Source organism: Gekko japonicus, unplaced genomic scaffold, assembly GCF_001447785.1.
Source record: "Gekko japonicus isolate JY-2015 unplaced genomic scaffold, Gekko_japonicus_V1.1 scaffold1434, whole genome shotgun sequence".
In the NCBI taxonomy this organism is placed as follows: domain Eukaryota; kingdom Metazoa; phylum Chordata; class Lepidosauria; order Squamata; family Gekkonidae; genus Gekko; species Gekko japonicus.
The window spans coordinates 148,416-162,892 of record NW_015160884.1 but is presented as its reverse complement, the minus strand read 5'-3'; the positions used below and the strand labels follow the sequence as shown (position 1 = coordinate 162,892).

General features: G+C 52.8%; 1 protein-coding gene across 1 annotated transcript in view; it reads right to left on the bottom strand.

The window, feature by feature from the left end:
• ACBD4 (acyl-CoA binding domain containing 4) overlaps positions 1 to 14,477 on the bottom strand; it is a 43,947-nt gene that overhangs the window by 25,841 nt on the left and 3,629 nt on the right. Inside the window, exons 2-5 of the mRNA XM_015423392.1 lie at positions 8,711 to 8,892; positions 6,998 to 7,121; positions 5,384 to 5,468; positions 2,657 to 2,777 (exon numbers count right to left, since the gene is read on the bottom strand). Coding sequence (XP_015278878.1) covers positions 2,657 to 2,777; positions 5,384 to 5,468; positions 6,998 to 7,121; positions 8,711 to 8,792 — 412 coding nt within the window. The 5' untranslated portion in view covers positions 8,793 to 8,892. The remainder of the gene's footprint in view (positions 1 to 2,656; positions 2,778 to 5,383; positions 5,469 to 6,997; positions 7,122 to 8,710; positions 8,893 to 14,477) is intronic.

Below are 14,477 nucleotides of genomic sequence, written 5' to 3'. Positions count from 1 at the left end.
TCCTTCCTAAAATGTGGTGCCCAAAACTGGACACAGGACTCCAGGCGAGGCCGGGTTGGGGTATGCTGAGAAAGAGCTGAAGGATGCCCAGCTGGCATGCTGGGAAAGCTCTGTCGGCGGCAGGACACGGCAGGCGAGGCACGGGGCTGGCCAGCTGGCACACGGTGAATCCCATCAGAGGCAGCCAACAAACAGGCCTGAAGCACGGAGTGCAGCCTACCCTCCCCCACCAAAGTTTTCCAAAAGGAACGGGAACTGTGTTCAGAGCACAGCAGTCACTGGCTCCCAGCAGGTACCCAGCTAAGCTAAAGAGACTTCCATTCGTACCTGAACACCAGGAAGAAGGGAAAAAAGAGTCAAATTCCCTTCTTGGGAATCGATTCCAAGGTGCTCTGGTGGAAAACTGGGCGCACTGAGATTCCAGAATGAAACAGAGAGGGCGAAGCGACGGCTTGCTCTTCAGGCCAAGCCCGGGGTTGGCAGGGAAGTTATTCAGAGACACAAACTCAGCACACATTGAATTGCAAATCTTGCCTTTGCTTCTCCCTGTCCCTGCCAACAAACACTGGGATTGGGGAAAGGAGCTGCCTCCAAGTAGGTCAGCGTGCGCCACTCCCAGCTACAGGGAGCAATTTGCCACCTGGACAATTGCCGGGAGGGATCTGGGATGAAGGAGGTAAAGATTCCCCTCGCTCGAAAGCCAGTCGAATCCGACTCTAGGGTTGCGGCGCTCATCTCCGTTTCAAAGCCGAAGAGCCAGCGCTGTCTGAAGACGTTTCCGTGGTCATGTGGCCGGCATGACTAAACACCAAGGCGCACGGAACGCTGTTCCCTTCCCACCAGAGTGGTACCTATTTATCTACTTGCAATTTCTTGCTTTCCAACGGCTAGGTTGGCAGGAGCTGGAACTAGAGACGGGTGCTCACTCCGTCATGCGGCACACTCGAGTCTCGAACTGTTGAACTACTGACCTTCCACAGCCTGCAGTTCAGCGTCTTAACCACTTGAGCCACCGCAGCTCCTAGGGATGAAGGAGACCCTGCCTCAAATCATGGAGCTGGGTCTGTGTGCAGCAGAGAGGTCACGCACTGCTTGCCTTGAGAACAGAGGTCCCCTCCCCCGGAAGCTCCTCCAAAGCTCACAGAGAGTTTATGGACAGAAGGGAGTGGTTGCTGTCTTGCCACTCTGTTCGTCCATTGAAGGAAGTCTCCTCGGACCGTTCAGATGAAGGATTCAGACTTGGCTGAGTAGAGGGGTAGGAGGCAACGCAGAGGGTTGGGTCCGAACTAAACTGGCAGTTTCCCCTCATTCCCGGTCATTTCTCAGGTCCCCTCTCCCTCAGGAGCAACAGGGGTCATTTCCTGCAGGAGCATACAGGAGCTCCAGCAGTAAAGAGCCCAGGGGGCGGGCACATGCAACAAGCCCCGCGCCCTGCTCCCAGCAGCCCTCAGTCAGAGCAAGAAGCAGCCAGGTAAGTTGCAGAGCCCCGGCCCCCCCGGTCCAAAACAGTCCAGTGGCACCTTTAAGACCAAGTCTTATTCAGGCACAAGCTCTCCCTCCTCTGCAAGGACAGATCTGCACGTTCCCCCTCCCCCACAATAGCTAGCAATCCAAACAGTCCAGTGGCACCTTTAAGACCAAGTTTTATTCCGGTACAAGCTCTCCCTCCTCTGCGATAGATAGATCTGCACGTCCCCTCCCCCCAATAGCTAGCAATCCAAAACAGTCCAATGGCACCTTTAAGACCTAGTTTTATTCTGGTACAAGCTCTCCCTCCTCTGTGAGGACAGATCTGCATGTCCCCCCCCCCTCCCAATAGCTAGCAATCCAAAACAGTCCAGGGGAGCCTGAGCGGTGGGTGTTGCCTTCTGACACACTTCCGGTGATGTCAAGGGGTGTGGCATATGCAAATAAGTTATGCTAATAAGTTATGCTAATGCGCTCCTGGTCCTCTTTTTCTACGAAATGACCCCTGAGGAGCAACATTTCACAGAGGTTTGGGGGCCGCAGTGGGAAGAGGAGGCAGGGAAGGTCCATCCTGCTGAGGGAAAATGTCGCCCGGATCCAACCCAGTGTGGGCAGTGGGGAGGAGGAAGGACTGTTGGTCACAGAGTCACATGGACTTCTAGCTCAAAACCTGATCAAATTCTGGGGTACAACTTTTGTCCAAGCAAGTACTGTGAGGTAAAGGTTCCCTTGCTCGAAAGCCAGTCGAATCCAACTCTAGCGCTGTCTGAAGACATGTGGCCAGCATGACTAAACACCAAGGCACACAGAACGCTGTTCCCTTCCCACCGAAGTGGTACCTATTTATCTACTTGCAATTTCTTGCTTTCGAACCGCTAGGTTGGCAGGAGCTGGAACCAGAGACGGGAGCTCACTCCGTCACGCGGCACACTCGGGTCTTGAACTGCTGAACTACCGGCCTTCCACAGCCTGCAGTTCAGCGTCTTAACCACTTGAGCCACCGCAGCTCCTAAGTACCGTGAACCTCAGCACAATATCTGGAGGTGACCAGAGGGGAGACTGGTGAGAAAGCTGCTGAGAAGGCGGGTTAGGTCCAACCCATGGGGCCCCATCAGCTTCACGCCAACAGCTGGATAGCTTTTTGCCCAAACCCTCCCGATTCCCTTCCACTCACTGCGGAGAGGCATACCTAATATCTTCTTGAAGAAGGACTCGGGGGGACGGGGCATGTCATCGATCAGCTCATAGAGGGGTTTGAAGTGTTCAAACATGTCCTCCGACGCCTCGTCCAATGGCACAGTGTCAATGACCTGCCAGAAAGCCCCAGAAGGGATTTCAGTGGGCACAAGGCCATGCAAGGGGGCCCAGAGGAAGGTCTGGGACCATCCAATGTCGCAGCATTGTCAACACAAAGAGGCACGGGACCGGATCCATCTCCCAAGACCCCCATGTAAGCTACACTGATTTTTGTACAGAAAGTACAAGACAAGCATTGATTAAGCAGCAGGACTCGCTGAAGATACGGCTAGCTGCGGAACTGATACCACCTGCTTCCCGTACCATCCATGATGTGACCCATCCAGAAGCCTTCCGTTCAGGAACCTTTCTCCTCTCTTCCAATATTTAACTAGCTTCAGAATGAGGTATTTTCCAGTATCAGACAGGTGGTGGTAGGAAGAGAAAGTATGCTAAAAATGGACGGGGAAGAGTTCCAGAAGAGCAGAAGGAAAGCTGTCTGGTTCCGTAAGGGCAACCGGTCACGGAGGAAGTTTTGCCCTCCGAGCAGCGGAGCCTTTTGTGGATGTTGTATGTCCTCCACCCCAATGCAAAACTGAACTATTCCAGTTCAGGTAACAGGGCTGCCCTGCACAAGATGGTTTTGCAAACTTGCTTGGACCAACGATTAGGGACTGTGGTCTACCCTGTTGTGTTTAGCAGGGTCCTATTGGTGTAACTTTCGTACTGCTTCATGTGTCACGTGAATACTTATGCTTCTGTTCTCCCTGGTGATTCCAGACACCTAAAATCCTAACGTCCTGGTTAGTGAGTGTCCCATTTTTTTGTGACTGTGCTGGCTCACGCCGTGTAATCTGCCCTGGGTCCCTGAGAGAAAAGCAGACTATGAATAATGGAAATAAAAATAAGTAAATAAAATATTGATCCTCAACTGGACCTGAAACCTATTTTTGGGAAGGTGGGAAAATTCGTAAAGAAGCCTTTTCACCACTAATTTGCTTGCACCAAAATGTACATTTTTTCCCCATTCCCCAATCTGGATTCCTCTACCACATTCCAGTTACATTTACTGTCACACCGGTAGTCTCGTCTTTGAAAAAAGAAAAAAAAAACAAGGTTTAAAACGCTGAACTTGCCAATGCTGGTAATAAGGGGTAAAATTCAGTGTGTGGGCTTTTTCTAAAGCATTCCTAAAAAAATAATAATCACATTTTAGAGCAAAAATTGCTACCAGAATTTCAAAACGCTCAGGACTGGTGCAAGATAAGGTTGCTGACCTCCAGGTGGGCCTGGAGATCTCCCGCTATTACAATTGATCTCCAGATGGCAGAGATCAGTTCCGCTGGAGAAAATGGCTGTTTGAGAGGGCAGACTGCCAGGGCTATTTTTGGGCAGGAATGGAGTTCCGGCTGGCTCCCGAGTTGGCCACACCCAGCAGGAACTCATTAGCATAATAGGCGACACCCAACAGCAGACACTCATTAGGATTGGCTACAATTAGGGGTGTGTGGCCTGACATGCAAAGGAGTTCCTGCTACAAAAAAAGGCCCTGGGTTTTGACCACAAACAAGGTCAACAGAATAAGAAGCAAAAGGTGGGTGTGGCTGGATGAGCACACTTCTGGTAACATGGGGGTGCGGCCTAATATGCCTATGAGTTGTGCGGTTAGAGGTGTGGCCTAATATGCTAATGAGTTCTTGCTGTTGGGTGTGGCCTATTATGCTAATGAGTTCCTGCTGGGCTTTTTCTACAAAAAGAGCCCTGGCGGACTCTATGGCATTATACCATACTGAGATGCCTTTCCTCCCCAAATCCCACCCTCCCCAGACTCTACCCCCCAGATCTTATTTCCCCACTCAGGGCTGGCAGCTCCACGCAAGAGTCAGACACTGGGTGTGACCGCACTGGTGGCTCAGCGCGATACGGCATCGCCTCTGAGTGTACCGGTTTAAAATGTTGCGGGGCATATCATCCAGACAGCACACCTTGCTGTGGGTTACCCGCACGGAGTCATCCCGCGATCAAGCATCCACATTACTGCAGTGCCTCCGCCACGAAGCGTCCTGCCCGGGGGTTGTTTTTTAAATGCAGGTGGGTGGGTGTGCCTATGCACTCATGCGCATATGCACCTATAGGCAAAAAAAACCCCAACAACACCCCAGCAGTGGAAAAGGATCTGCAGGTTCAGACCGCCAATCCGTTCTGCATGTGCTCCCCCCGGGTTCAGACTTCCGGCCACGCGCAATGCGTGGGGAACTGAAAACACCCCTTTCGATGTGGCGCCTTTTTAACCCGGCTCCGAGTCGTCCCACGGCAGGGCGAGTATGCCCGGGGAACGCCTGACAGATGTGGTTCTGTGACTGCGCCCATTTAATCCGGAGGGGAGGGGTGGCTATGTGTGATCGGCTTGCTCGTGTGATCACGCCCATAGTTTCAGTTCTCCCTCAGTTGCAATTTTCGTCCTCTGAGAGCCAAGTTCCTCAGTCCCCGGCCTACACCTGTTCCTCCAGCCCCCCCCCCCACTTTGCCAGCTCTTCCTCATCCTCCTCCTGACACGGACTCCTCTGAAGCAGGGCCCCAGTTTTGTGCTGCGGCCTACCCGCACCCACACTTCCGGTTTCCATGGCAACCCAGCCAGGCAGCCCCACCAACCTCAGGAGGGCGATGACCATTCCCCTACCTTCTGAGCCGACTTCTTCATCTCTTGGATATAGGCCGCCATAGCTTCCCTTTTGGTCATCTTCCCCAATCTATTCCACGCATCCCTGCCAAAACCCCAAAGAACAGCAGTTACTTGGGAGCAGGGGTCATTTCCTGGGGGAGCGCACAGGAGCGGAGCTCTGGCAGTAAGAAGCCCAGTGGGCGGGCACATGCAACAAGCCCCACCCCCTGCTCCCAGCAGCCCTCAGTCGGGCCACGAGGAGCAAGAAGCAGCCAAGTAAGTTGCAGAGCCCCCCCCCCCCGGCCCGCCTTCAGGTACAAGCTCTCTGTCCTCTGTGAGGGCAGATTTGCGCGTTCCCCTCCCCCCAATAGCTAGCAATCCAAAACAGTCCAGTGGCCCCTTTAACACCAAGTTTTATTCAGGTACAAGCTCTCCCTCCTCTGCGAGGACAGATCTGCACATCCCCCCCCCCCAATAGCTAGCAATCCAAAACAGTCCAGTGGATCCTGAGTGGTGGGTGTTGCCTTCTGACACACTTCCAGTGATGTCAGGAGTGTGTGTCACATGCAAATAAGTTATGCTAATTAACTCCTGCACCTCTTAGGGTTCCAGTGGATCAGGGCTCTTCGCCATATGATGTCAGTTGGATTTTCCAGTGGTAATAGCAGTGGGGGGGGGGGGCTCCAAAAGCCTGGCAGAAGAGCTCTGTTTTACAGGCCCTGCGGAACTACCCAAAGGAGTCTCTGAGGGGCTTACAATCCCTTTCTTTCCCCTTCCCACAACAGAACCCTGTGAGGTAGGTGGGGCTGAGAGAGCTCTTTCGAGGACTGCTCGTGAGAGAACAGCTCTGAGAGAACTTGTAACTGACCCAAAGTCACACCAGCAGCTGCATGTGGAGGCGTTCTCCCAAATTAGAGTCTGCGCTCTTAACCACTACACCAAACTGGCTCTCTGGGGCCACAGGACAACTTGGCCTGAAGGGCATGCTCTGCTGAACTGGAAACTCTCCCCCACTGCCTTTTCACTCGTTTACCATTCAGTGGTGAGACAACAGAAGTGTGGGCATATTTACTTTATTTATTGCTTTCAATTACTTACAGGCCACTTTCCCAAATATTCAACAACACAGTAAGACAAACATCAGAACAAACAAAGCAGGGAACAAATGCATTTTTTTTTTTACAGGTGGTACTCCTTGAACCTAGCAGTTCGAAAGCAAGACATGGCAAGCAGATAAATAGGTACCACTTTGGTGGGAAGGTCACAGCGTTCCGTGCGCCTTGGAGTTGAGTCATGCTGGCCACATGTCCACGAAAACGTCTTCGGACAGCGCTGGCTCTTCGGCTTTGAAAAGGAGATGAGCACCGCAACCCTAGAGTCGGATTCGACTGGCTTTCGAGCAAGGGAACCTTTACCTTTAATACTCCTTGAAGGAAGACAGCCAGACACGGAGGAATCCTTGTGTTTACAAGCCAGGCACTCCAAACCACCAGCAGCGTTTTGCACGGGCATTCTGCCCTCGAGCTGCCCCTCCTGGATAAACGACTAAGGACCAAGGCTTCGTTCAAGAACCACACTGGAGACAAAGCTTCCGCTAAGACTGCGAGAGAACTCGGCAGCGACCTTCCTTACCATTTATACCTGCCGATGGGGTCCCAGAACCCGGGCCGAGAGATCTGGCACTGGCCCACAGTCGCTTGCTTGTAGTAACCATAGAAACGCAGCATTTCCTCATAGGACGGACGATACGATGCACCTACAAGAAGTGGAACGAGCAGTCAGGTGTACACTAAGTTGGGGAAAATGATGAAAATTCCTAGCTGCCACCCTCAAATGACTTAAAATGCCTAGGTGATTAGGTGCCCTGTCCTTTGGGCGAGGTTATCAGCTGCTTTATAGGAATTCTACAAGGAAGAGGCTCGCTGGCAAAGAACAAATGCCGGACGAAGTGACTCTTATGTCTTCCCATTAGCGGTACAGTTCTCTGCATTTAAACCACTACGGACTCCCCCGGCTGTGTTGTATGTGTTCACTTAATTCATAGCTCGCTATTTGCACCAGTGGAAGAAGAGATGGGATTTATACCCCACCCTTCACTACCCGAACGAGTCTCAGAGCGGCTTACGATCCCTTTCCCTTCCCCTCCCCACAACAGACACACTGTGAGGTAGGCAGGGGTCATTTCCTGCAGGAACGCACAGGAGCAGAGCTCCGGCAGTAAAGAGCCCAGGGGGCGGGCACATGCAACAAGCTCGCCCCCTGCTCCCAGCAGTCCTCAGTCAGAGCAAGAAGCAGCCAGGTAAGTTGCAGAGCCCCCCTGGCCCAAAACAGTCCAGTGGCACCTTTAAGTTTTATTCAGGTACAAGCTCTCCCTCCTCTGCGAGGACAGATCTGCACATTCTCCCCCCCCCCAATAGCTAGCAATCCAAAACAGTCCAGTGGAGCCTGAGTGGTGGGTGTTGCCTTCTGACACACTTCCAGTGATGTCAGGGGGAGTGTGTCACACGCAAATAAGTTATGCTAACGAGTTATGCTAATGAGCTCCTGCACCTCTTTTTCTACGAAATGACCCCTGGAGGTAGGTAAGGCTGAGAGAGCTCTTTCGAGGACTGCCCTTGAGGGAACAGCTCTGAAAAAACATGTGACTGACCCAAGGTCACACCAGCAGCTGCACACGGAGGCGTAGGGAGTCAAACCAGGTTCTCCCAGATGAGAGCCTGTGCTCTCAACCACTACACCAAATTGGCTATGGGGACCCAAAATGGCTTACATCACTCTCCTGTCCTCCGTTTTACCCTCACAACAAACCTACGGGATAGGATAGGCTGAGAATATGTAGCTGCCCCTAGGTCACCCAGCTAGCTTCCGTGGCAGAGGGGGGATTTGAATCTAGGTCCCCCAAACCTTAGTCTGACATTCTAACCACTACATGCACCTGTGATGGAATAGTCTAAGTTTAGCATTAGAAGACCAGGGATTACCAGGTCCTCCCTGGCTGCTGGCAGGGGGTGGGTGGGGTGGGGTTGCCAGTTCAGGAATCCCTGAAGATTTGGGGGTGGAGCTTGGGGAGGACATGGACCTCAGTGGGGCACGATGCCCTACAGCCCAGCCTCCAAACCATCCATTTTCTCCACAGGAAATGACCTCTGTAGTCTGGAGATGAGCTGCAATCCCTGGAGGCTGGCATCCCTGACTGAATACTGCTTGAGAGTCAGTTTTTTTTGTTGCTTTGTTCTAAAAAGCAAGCTTCTGGTCCTTGCAGCTGCGTAGACAAGTCAAGGGAGTTGGGGCTTGGAGGGCAAGCGCTTGGGGGCATCCCCCCCCCCCGGCGTGGATTCTCCTCACCATTTTTGGGAAGGCCTTGGATGACGCGGACGGCTGCTTCGAACTGCTTCTGGTAGTCGGAATCCTCCGCCTTCATCCCCATGGAAGTCAGGACTTGGAAGGGAAGGAGAGCGGCTGTTGTGAAGCGCAGGTGCTGGCGGGAGACGGCTGCGGGAGGAGGCTTCTCATGAGAGTCCGGAGTGCTGGGGAGAGAGGAGAGAGGCCATCCAAACCGTTCTGCCAGGACTTCGGGCCAGGGGGACTCCCCGTCCCACAGGAATGCTCCCTACTTCTCTCTCTCTCTCTCTTTCTTTTTATCCCCTCCACAGTACAGTTAAATCAGTTTTCAACATACCCACTCAAGCCTCCCCTTAACATATGGGGACTCAGGCTACCAAATTACCCAGGGCTGCTTGCAGGTCCGCGGAGAACTGCAGTTGGAACCCAGATCTCTCTCGTGTCCCCGTTCCAGTCTGGAGCTGCAGGCAGCTGCTGCCGCCTCCCACGGCCAATGGACCTTGTTCGAATCACAAGGCTGGCGTGGGTTCCTTATTCTCAGTTCCTTCTTTGAGACGCCAACCAGCAGTCTGGATGGTACCTTAAAAGCTCTGCACCCCAAACGAAACTTGGGGCCACCCAAATGTAGACACCCCTCCCCAGCCCCTGGGGACTCTGCCCTGCATGGGTCATACCATGGCCTCCACTCCGAAGGCTGGTTTTAGTGGTTTCAGTGATAAGAACATAAGAGGAGCCAGTGTTGAGCTTCAGTTCCATTATCTGGCCTTCCAGGGAACAGTCAGGGTTGATTTCTTTCAGGATTGACTGATCTGATCTCCTTGCAGTTCCAAGGGATTCTCAAGAGTCTTCTCCAGCACCATAGTTCCAAAGAATCTATTATTCGGTGCTCGGCCTTCCTTATGGTCAGAGCTCATTTCGGGGGGGATCGCAGTTCCCCCGGGTGAGGTACGGGGGGCAGGGCACATGACGAAGCCCCGCCCCCTGCTTCCGGCCGCCCCACTTCCGGCCCTCATTCAGCCAGGAGGAGGCAGGAGAAGAGGGAGGGTAGGTTGCTTCCTCCCTGCCTCTCCCCACCCCTGCCTGCCTGGGGCCAGGGAGGGCCTTCGCGGGGCTTCCTTGCACTCCCGCCGGCCTTGCAGGTCCACCGCCGGGCCCCTCATGGAGCTCGGCAGTGGAGTTGCAAGGCCGGCGGCGGTGGCCGGGATCGTTGGGGGCGGGGGGTGTGGCCTTATGACACACTCCCGGTGATGTCAGGGGGGGGGGCCTTATGACACACTTCCGGTGATGTCAGGGTGTGTGGCATATGCTAATGAGTTATGCTAATGAGTTCCCCTAGCTCTTTTTCTACGAAACGACCCCTGCTTATGGTCCAGCTCTCGCAGCCATACATTACTAAGGCCAGAGGGTATAATTATTAAAGATTCATCTCCTCGGGGCTGGCCATCAACAGCTCCATGTGAGACCTTGGTGGCTAGTCCAGAACGTTCTGACTTTTTAAAAAGTGCACTATTATAAGTAGTTGAAATAATCTGTGTTGCATACTGAAATGCTACGAAGTGTTTTCAGTCTTGAACGTGTAAGAACGTAAGAACATAAGAGACGCCAATGTTGGATCAGGCCAAAGGCCCATCCAGTCCAACACTCTGTGTCACACAGTGGCCAGAAATACCAGGTGCCATCAGGAGGTCCACCAGTGGGGCCAGGACATTAGAAGCCCTCCCACTGTTGACCCCCCCAAGCACCAAGAAGACAGAGCATCACTTGCCCCAGAGCCCCTATCTAGACCTTGTGGCTAATAGCCACTGATGGACCTCTGCGCCATATGCTTATCTAATTCCCTCTTGAAGCCGTCCATGCTTGTAGCCACCACCACCTCCTGTGGCAGTGAATTCCATGTGTTAATCACTTTTTGGGTGAAGAAGTACTTCCTCTTATCCGTTCTAACCCGACTGCTCAGCAATTTCATGGAGTGCCCACGAGTTCTTGTATTGTGAGAAAGGGAGAAAAGTACCTCTTTCTCTACCTGCTCTGTCCCATGCATAATCTTGTAAACCTCGATCAGGTCACCCCTCAGCCGTCGTTTCTCCAAGCTAAAGAGCCCCAAGCGCTTTACCCTTTCTTCATAGGGGAAGTGTTCCAACCCTTTTATCACTCTAGTTGCCCTTTTCTGCACTTTTCCCAGTGCTGTCCAGAGGTGGGCTGCCCCCTACGGATTAAGAAGCCAGGGACAGTGGGATGGTCCACTCCTTACTTCGGGACATAAGCAATGTTCCCTCTAAACTGTGGAGCCCTGTGAGCAAAAATTCTACTTTGTGAGCTACTGGCCTGAAAGCTGTGAGCGAGCGATTTGGCTGCTGCGTCAATTACTTTGCTCTGGAGCCATCCTTCCTGAGCGGAGACAAACATGTGTGAGCCAGAGGCTAAAAAAACTGCGAGCTGGCTCACACTGACTCAGCTTAGAGGGAACACTGGACATGAGCCTAAGAGGGGGGTGCCTGCCAGTTGTCTCCTGGGCCACTGATGGTTGGGAGTCCACCAAGCCCCTGTGGGGTGCCGGCAGTGTCCCCTCTAAGCTGAGTTAGTGTGAGCTGGCTCACAGTTTTTTAGCCTCCGGCTCACACATTTTCGTCTCGGCTCAGGAAGGAGGGCTCCAGAGCAAACTAATTTATGCAGCGGCCCAGTCGCTCGCTCACAACTTTAATGCCAGGAGCTCACAAAGTAGGATTTTTGCTCACAAGACTCCACAGCTTAGAGGGAACATTGGGCGCCGGGGCCCTCTTTATTGGGCCCACCCAGCAGTCACCCCTCCTGTGGACACATGGACCTGAGTCAGGTCTCCTGTGAGCTCAAAGATGTCAGAAAGCAACCACCTATCTTGTGGCCTTCCCCGGGTGCCGTGAGTCCACGCTGCCGCCACAGATTCATTGGAGGAAAGGAAGATACCAAGAAAAAGGCAGGTAACCTTTGCTGTGAAGGAAGCAGATGAAGATGGGAAGCCCTGTTAGTCTGCCTGGAGAGCAGCAGAAAAGAGCAAGAGTCCAGGAGCACCTTAAAAGCTGACGAAACGTCTTCGCCTTGTTGACCTTACAGGTGCCACTGGACTCATACTTTGTTCTAACAAAATTTTTGGCAGGGCATCAGCTTATCTGAAGAAGGGGCTGCAGCGACTCACAAAAGCTTTTGCCTTACTCAAACAAAGACTCCTCGATATAGAGGTGCAAGATCTGAGAAGACTTGCGCACAGACATTGCTCTCCCCTTGAGTATGGGACTTTCTTTTAGGCACATTTCCTCAGGATACCTGGCAAGACTGATTCAGCCCCATCTTCGTAGGGCTTTCATGCTAGCGCGGTTCGGCGTCCTTCCCTCAGCTGTTCTATCGGGAAGGTTCAAGGAAATTCCCTATAAAGATAGATTGTGCCCCTGTGGGATGGGGGAAATCGAATCCATTGGACATGTGCTATTGTACTGTAAATTCCACTATGACATCCGTGTTGTTTATACTGAACCTGTGTTGGACCCCCTTTTGGGCCAATCTGATGAGCATAAAATTAGTTCTTTATTGTCTTCGCATAATAGAGAAATTCTGGAACCTGTAGCAAATTTCTTTTATGAGGTATCTAGGAGGAGAGGCTCATATTAAGGCAATTCGGAATGTGATACCCCTCCAGCCTATCTTGAGGCTCTATGCTGCATGTGTATTTGATATTTTATGCCAATAAAGGTATTGTATTGTATTTGTATTTGTAAGCTCCTCCCCTGCCACCAGTTTTGTTAAGTCTTTAAGGTGCTGCTGGACTCCCGTGCAACTGCCTGCCCTCCCCACCCCAATATCCACCCAGAACAGTTTCGGCTGGGCTTACTGCATTTCCCCAGTTCTCTCTGCCCCCGCCCCACATCCTCTTGAAGTGCACACCTGCCTGTGGGAATGGGATTCCTGCCCACACAAATTAACCAAGCGCTTGCTAATTACCTACCCTCCCTGGCAGTGCTCCCGCTAAGCCGTGGAGTCTTGTTATGAGCAAGTATTCTACTTTGTGAGCCGCTGGCAATTAAAGTTGTGAGCGAGCGATCTGGCTACTTGCATAAATTAATCTGCTCTGGAGCCCTCCTTCCTCAAGCGAAGACAAAAATGTGTGAGCCGGAGGCTAAAAAGCTGTGAGCTAATTTGCACTCGTTCCAGCTCCTGCCAACCTAGCAGTTCGAAAGCAAGAAGTTGCAAGGAGATAAATAGGGACCACTTCGGTGGGAAGGGAACAGCGTTCCGTGCGCCTCGGTGTTTAGTCATGCCGGCCACATGACCACGGAAACGTCTTCCGACAGCGCTGGCTCTTCAGCTTGGAAACGGAGATGAGCATCGCAACCCTAGAGTCGGATTCGACTGGCTTTCGAGCGAGGGAACCTTTACCTTTTTTAGTTTGCACTAACTCGGCTTAGAGGGAGCACTGCTCCCCGGCACTCCATGCCTCATCAACCTTGCTGTCCTCTTCCTGTTAAGATGCAGCCCCACGTTGTGTCCAGTGTTCCCTCTAAGCTGAGTGAGTGTGAGCTAGCTCTCAGTTTTTTAGCCTCCGCCTCACACAATCTTGTCTTAGCTCAGGGAGGATGGGGCTCCAGAGCAAACTGATTGACGCAGCAGCCAAATCGCCCGCTCACAACTTTAATGCCAGGAGCTCACAAAGTAGAATCTTTGCTCACAAGACTCCCCAGCTTAGAGGGAGCACTGCATGTGTCCCGTGTCCTTTCTCTCCCCCCCCCCGCTGTTTTGGCCAGGTCCTCAGGCTTATCCATCTGTCGAATGCATTTTTATCCCACCCTTGCCACAAGGAGCTCAGAGCGGCATCTTGGGTACCTCCTTTCCTAATTTTAGCCTCACAACAAACCTATGAGGCACCTCTAGTAAAGGTCCCCTTGCTCGAAAGCCAGTCGAGTCCGACTCTAGGGTTGCGGTGCTCATCTCCGTTTCAAAGCCGAAGAGCCAGCGCTGTCCGAAGACGTTTCCGTGGTCATGTGGCCGGCATGACTAAACACCAAGGCGCACGGAACGCTGTTACCTTCCCACCGAAGTGGTCCCTATTTATCTACTTGCAATGTCGTGCTTTCGAACTGCTAGGTTGGCAGGAGCTGGAACTAGAGACGGGAGCTCACTCCGTCATGCGGCGCACCCGGGTCTCGAACTGCTGAACTGCACCTCTAGATGAGCCGCAAACACTCGGGCAGCGGTCCCTCGTGAGAGACCAACAAAATGTCTTCCAGCAGCAGAAGCTTCCGGAGGCTGAGCTCCCTTCATTGGAGGCCAGCCTCAGGTGAGAGCCAGTGGGGTGTCGTGGGTAAGAGCACAGGACTAGTATCAGGGAGACACAGGTTTGAATCTCCACTCTGCCATGGAAGCAGAGTTGTTGTGAGGATGAAAATGGAGGGGAGGAGAAGGCCTTGCCCCACATGTTCCCCCAAGAGCACTACGGTCCAGGGCCCAAAATCTGTTGGTCATCCTGGGGCCCAAGGACACCAAACTAGCTGTGACCAGGGCCAGGGCTTTTCAGTGGCGGCTCCTACCTGGTGGAACAAGCTCCCGGGGGAGATCCGGGCCCTGCGGGACCTTATGCAGTTCCGCAGGGCCTGCAAGACGGAGCTCTTCCGCCAGGCCTTTAAGTAGGAGCCGCCGCCCCACTATACCACCACCGTTAAGGCTTCTTAAAGGAGGCATCAACAAGGCCTGATGAAGAATCTGGAAATCGTAGAAGATCTGTGGTCGTCGGCACTGGACACGT